Source organism: Lipotes vexillifer, unplaced genomic scaffold (genome assembly GCF_000442215.2).
Source record: "Lipotes vexillifer unplaced genomic scaffold, Lipotes_vexillifer_v1.1 scaffold240, whole genome shotgun sequence".
Classification (NCBI taxonomy): Eukaryota; Metazoa; Chordata; class Mammalia; order Artiodactyla; family Lipotidae; genus Lipotes; species Lipotes vexillifer.
In genome coordinates this window covers 566,402-572,844 of record NW_006797481.1, presented here as the reverse complement: position 1 = coordinate 572,844, position 6,443 = coordinate 566,402, and the positions used below count along the sequence as shown (strand labels likewise).

The following is a 6,443-nucleotide window of genomic DNA, read 5'->3' as shown; positions in this document are numbered from 1 at the left end:
ACTCTTTCATGCATCATTAACTCTAAACTTACAACTTTTTTCTATAAGTGTAAAAGACAACCCTCAAAAAGCGTTCCTGTTTCATGGCATAGTTTAAAATGAAGACTCTAAGGTCAGATTCCCTTTACTCAAATCTTAAAGTCACCATTTTAGTCAAGTAAATAAAGTAACTTCTCTGTGCCTTAGTTTCCTCATATCTAAAATGAGGATGCATTAAAAGCAGTAAATGTACATAGTAATGGCTAACATTTATTTTAACGTTATTTACTAACCAGTTAAAATATGTTAGCAAAATAGAAGAGTAAAACACGAAATTCAAATGTAATACAATAGAAAGGCATAATTGGAAACTTCTTGTTTCCAATTGGAAACTTTTTGTGCCACGAAAAGTAGTTGCTCTCATGAAAGAGTGACACCCAGGGGATAACAAAAATCTATCCATCCTGGATATCATTACATTAAAAAAGTAAAAGGTGCCTACTGAAGAACTGTTATATTCGGTGTGCCTGGTGCCCTGAATACATTACTATTTGATCAAAAGATAAAAACCTCTTGATAAACTATTTTAAGTATTCAACAGTGTGTTCCATTCTCCTTACAACTTGGGAAGGAGAAAGTCAATACCAAAACAGAGTAGCCAAGGAATTATAATAGTCAAAGTTGTTAACACTTATATCTGATAATATATATTGTCCTAAGATTTAAACTGCACCAAAGTAAATGTTTAATATCAGGTTTTTCAGTGATAAGTGATGCTCTTAGATTATATTAAGCTGTAAATTCAAAGGCTGACCAGTTATTAATGAAGTAGGAGAACATAATAAAATCATTATGGCTAATGTTTTAGAAAAAAATTTTATAAATATACCAAACTAATACTGAAAAATCTAGACTTAACCTGGAATATAATTTGGGAAGAATAAGAGGAATACTCTTAAGACTAGGCATACTCACACTATGCCTAAATTGGTTTGGGGGGAATTAATGAGATGATTATAGTAGTATATTTAGAACTGTTTAGTTAATTCCTAACTGCTGGCTTGCATATGTAATACCATTTGCTGCCTTGATCAAGATCAGAAAATGAGAGTAGATGAAACAGTGATTTGCCTACTGTGATCTATTCTCTTTCACTACCTAAACCAAAGCTGCCAAAAATGAAATTTTAACAGTATTTTTTATTTTTCACTCTACTAAATTTCAATCAAGAGATACAAAAAGCCAGAGTACCTCAAATAATAACACACTAAAACTAGAATTTGCACAACTTTAGTAGCCAATTGCCTACTTTTTTATATCTTAAAGAAAAAAAAAAAGGGTTTTCTCAAGTAGCAATTAACTTAGTAAATATAAATGCCACTCCATCCCAATTCACTTTAATTTCCCATTATATAAACAGCAAAACATCAACTGTATGATCTCAAGTGAAAAAAAACAAAGTAGCTAACAGACAAACAAACAAAAAACACCCTCCAAAGTACCTCAAACTTGTGTGATGCACTCTCTGGTAAAGATTCAAAAATTAAATCTTCAAGTGACTTGGGCTGGTTGGATTTAGCCTTTGGTGGGAACAAAGATGGTGGCTGACACTGAACCTGGAAACCCTCCAGTTCTCCACCTGGGTTCTGCTGCATGAGTTTTAACCTTTTCCTTTCTTTCCGGATTTCCTTTGCTTTTCGACATGGAGGCTTACTCAAATCTGCCCCTTTGCCTAAAAAAGAATTTCAAAATATTAGACCAATCACTTTTGGCTCTAGAAATATTTTTTAAAGGTCTCAAAGGTTCCACAAAATCAGTACAAAGAGTTCCAACTGTTAGGTTAGCTTCGGGTAGATGTTTCAGAGGCTCAGGGTGTAGACCCCTAAGTTGATCTTTAAGTTCTACCTTTGAAGAAGAACTGCCAGAGAAAGTAAATAGTAACAGAAACTTTTCAGGCAGTTCTTATTGTTGAAACATTTTCTTTTACATATTCATCCACTGCTCTGCCTTGTAAAAAGAACATAATCAAATACCTTCTGCTTCACGACACTGCTGTCTGCAGCCCATTTCTGAGGGACATTTCTCTGAAACCTAAGCATTTATCACTGGTAACAGAGATAAATGCTTAGGAACCAGGTGTAAATGAGGACTGATCCCAGAACATACTCCGGCGGGTTTTTTTAAATGGAAAAATATCCTCTCTTAGTTCAAGATATTTGCATCCTTCTCTATCTAACTGAGGGTGGGGGGGGGGGTCTCATTAGTTTGGCTCCAATTAGAGTTTTGTTTTAATTAAAAGAGCAAATAGCAAACTGATAATCCTTTAAAATGTAACAATTTTTACTATTATAAACCACAAATTTTAGTGAGTACCCTTTAATCTAGGAAGTTGTTTTCAAGGAATCTATCCCAAGAAAATCATAAGAGATAGAGGCAAATAATGAACACAAATGAAAACCTCAAAGTAATCTAAATGCTCAATTATAGAATTACACAATTTTTAAAATAAGCAACAGAATATCCAACAGCCATTTTAAATGCTGTAGAAATTTTAGGGGATTTGTCATTATTCAATGTTAAAACACGGGCTTCCCTGGTGGCACAGTGGTTAAGAATCCACCTGCCAATGCAGGGGACACGGGTTGCAGCCCTGGCCTGGGAAGGTCCCACATGCCGTGGAGCAACTAAGCTCGTGTGCCACAACTACTGAGCCTGCGCTCTAGAGCCCACAAGCCACAACTACTGAAGCCCACGTGCCTAGAGCCCATGCTCCACAACAAGAGAAGCCACTGCAATGAGAAGCCCGCACACCGCAACGAAGAGTAGCCCCCACTCACCGCAACTAGAGAAAGCCACGCACAGCACGAGAGAACCAAAGCAGCCAAAAGTAAATAGATAAAATAAATTTATAAAAAACAATTGTGTATAAATATATATGTTTAAAATATTTAGGAAAAAACCTGGAAAGAAATATATCACCATGTTAACAGTCATTTTACTTGGGTTTAGAAATTTAAAAAAAGGACTTTCATCCTCCTTTTTTTTTTGTAGTGTTCTCTTTTCTCCAATTTTTCTAACACTAAACATAACTTTGTAATTTTTTTAAAAGCCACTAATTAAATAAAGAAAAACGTTTTTTTAAAAATTTAGGATCCTGAAACAGTATTCACAAATCATATAAAAGTCAATTTTACAGAGAAGAAAATTAAGACGTAGAGTGTTAAGGGACTTGTCAGAGACCAAGACCTGGTCAAAAGAAACTAATTTGATGAGAAAACAGTGACCGTGAGACCATATTATACAACTTCACTACATGTTTTCCAACTAAAAACAAAATTTACCTATTAAAAAAAAGCTTTGGGGCTTCCCTGGTGGCGCAGTGGTTGAGAGTCCACCTGCCGATGCAGGGGACGCGGATTCGTGCCCCGGTCTGGGAGGATCCCACATGCCCCGTGAGCCATGGCCGCTGAGCCTGCGCGTCCGGAGCCTGCCCTCCGCAAATGGGAGAGGCCACAACAGTGAGAGGCCCACATAACGCAAGGAAAAAAAAAAAAAAAAAAAAAAAAAAAACAACTTTGAATGAGTCTAATAAACCAATAACAAAAAACTAATTCCATAATTAGCCATCACTCTGTTGCCTCAGAGAATTGATTTTCTGTGGCCAGGGAATGCGTCTTTTCTCACATGTGTCCTGAGAGGCACAAGAGCCTGTGGTCAAGAGCACATGTGCTGACACGGGCTGCCTGAGGTGAGCTCCGGCACACCTGGCCAGGTGACCTTGGGCAAGTTTCTTCGTCTGTACAAGAAAGAGAATAACCAGTCCTAACAGTGGAGTTCCTAAGGATTACATGTGTTAATGCATGTGCAGCTCATAAAACTGTATCCACTGTTCAATTAAGGGTCATCTATTGTTTGGCACAGATGAACCTATTTGCAGGGCAGGAATAGAGACACAGACGTAGAGAACAGACATGTGGACACAGCGGGCAGAAGGGGAGGGTGGGACAAATTGGGAGATTAGGATTGACATATATACACTACCATGCGTAAAATAGATAGTGGGAACATGCTATAAAGCACAGGAAGCTGAGCTCAGTGCTCTGTGACGACCTAGATGGGTGGAATGGGGGGTGGAGTGGGAGGGAGGTCCAAGAGGGAAGGGGGTGTAGGTATACATATAGCTGATTCACTGCACAGCAAAAACTAACACAACATTGTAAAGCAATTAGACTCCAATTTAAAAAAAGGGTCACCTATTTTTATTAGCTATTATATATATCACCAATACCTAAAACAATGTTTCATTTCACCTATCAACATCCCATAAATAGTAATAAGGAAAAATACCTGCATTTCCTAACAGTTACTCAAAATTACATTCCTACCAAAGTTTTAAAATTATGAACAAATTATAAAACTATCTAGAGTGAACTGAGAAACAACTTTTCAGTACTTTAATGAAAGGCCACCTATGTCATCTTTACACTAATTAATTCATTGGACTACGCAATCCTTACCATGATTGTTTCACACTATATTTATGTACTGTCACACTGCAAACTACAATGGGCAGCAAATTAGGATTTCAGTTTATTTAGGGGATACAGATTTCCCCAAATCAATAAATTCCTTCAGCAGAATGAAAACAGATCATCAGTATAAAATCAGTATACCTGGGACTTCCCTGGTGGCGCAGTGGTTAAGAATCCGCCTGCCAATGCAGGGGACACGGGTTCGATCCCTGGTCTGGGAAGATCCCACATGCCGCGGAGCAACTAAGCCCATGCGCCACAACTACTAAGCCTGCGCTCTAGAGCCTGCAAGCCACAACTACTGAAGCCCGCGTGCCTAGAGCCCATGCTCCGCAACAAGAGAAACCACCACAAAGAGATGCCCGCACACCGCAACGAAGAGTAGCCCCCGCTCTCCGCAACTAGAGAAAGCCCACACGGCAACAAAGACCCAATGCAGCCAAAAATAAATAAATAAAATAAAAGTAAAAAAAAAGAAAGACTGAAGAAAAATTTAGAAATTTAAATAATGGATATTCAGCAACATTAAGGAATTTTACTTAGGTGCAATAACAGTATTGTGAATGTTTTTTAAAGTACTTAGTTTTTAGAGATGCCTTCTGAAATACAGCATGATATAATGTCTGGAATTTGCTTCAATACAATACTGGAAGAGTAAGAATGGCCATCATTTCAAAAACAAACAAACAAACAAGCTCACAGAAAAAGAGATCACATTTGTGGTCAAGGGGGAGACTGGATGAAGGCAAGTCAACAGGTATAAATTTCCAGCTGTGAGATAAATATCACTACTTGAGATGTAATGTACAACATGATAAATATAATGAACACGGCCGTATGTTATAGATGAAAGCTGTTCAGAGAGTAAATCCTGAGTTCTCTTCACAAGAAAAAAAAATTTTTCTATTTCTTTAATTTTGTACCCATCTGAGATGATGGATATTCACTAAACTTATTGTGAGAATCACTTCACGATGTAAGTCAGATCATTATGCCGTACACTGCCATACGTCAATTATAACTCAATAAAACTAGAAGAAAAAAAAAGAGTGGACATCATGAGTCAATAATTGTTCAAATGAGGGAAGGGTACCTGGAAATTCATTACAATAGTCAGTCTACATTTGTCTCTGAAATTCTCCAAAATGAAGGTTTTTCAAATTTTATAAATTATAAGTAATTTTTATAATAAAAAATAAAAATAGTAAACAAACTGACCGACCCTAATGCCCAAGAGAGTTAAGAGTTGAAAGAAATTATCTAAACCATTCAAAATATTTTATTGGACTATTCTTATCAATTAGGATGAAATCTCAGATGAACAATTTAAATGCCAAGAGATTTTTAGATTAAAAAAAAAGGGAGGGCTTCCCTGGTGGCACAGTGGTTGAGAGTCCGCCTGCCGATGCAGAGGACACGGGTTCGTGCCCCGGTCTGGGAAGATCCCACATGCCGCGGAGCGGCTGGGCCCGTGAGCCATGGCCACTGAGCCTGCGCGTCCGGAGACTGCGCTCCGCAACGGGAGAGGCCACAACAGTGAGAGGCCCGTGTACCACACACACACACAAAAGAACTATTCAGTAAAAACGCAGTTTTCTGTGCTTTAACACATGTAACTTATAATTAAAAAAAAAAAAACTAAAATAATATTAAAAAATCTCTCCCTTGGATTATTTTGTATAAGTAAATATAAGAACAAACTCAAGAACTGAAGCATAATAACTATGCAAATTGACATTTAATGAAATAATTTTGAAACAGTCATACATACGTGCACACATATATATAATAAATCCATTTAACGCTGGATAAATTTTCTAAGCCTAATTCTTTTATAAGTGATAATACAGAAAGAAGTCTCACCTTATTAAAGGTGAGATTAAATATCAAAATGTGGATTTTTTTTTTTTTTTTTTTTTTTTTTTTTTTTTT

At 36.9% G+C, this 6,443-nt stretch overlaps 1 protein-coding gene across 4 annotated transcripts in view; it reads right to left on the bottom strand.

Annotated features, from left to right (window-relative positions):
- The window catches only part of ATE1 (arginyltransferase 1), a 167,662-nt gene that overhangs the window by 148,459 nt on the left and 12,760 nt on the right, over nt 1-6,443 (bottom strand). For all 4 annotated transcript variants that reach the window (XM_007469558.1, XM_007469556.1, XM_007469557.1 and 1 more), the window contains one exon: nt 1,482-1,711. In XM_007469558.1, coding sequence (XP_007469620.1) covers nt 1,482-1,711 — 230 coding nt within the window. The remainder of the gene's footprint in view (nt 1-1,481; nt 1,712-6,443) is intronic.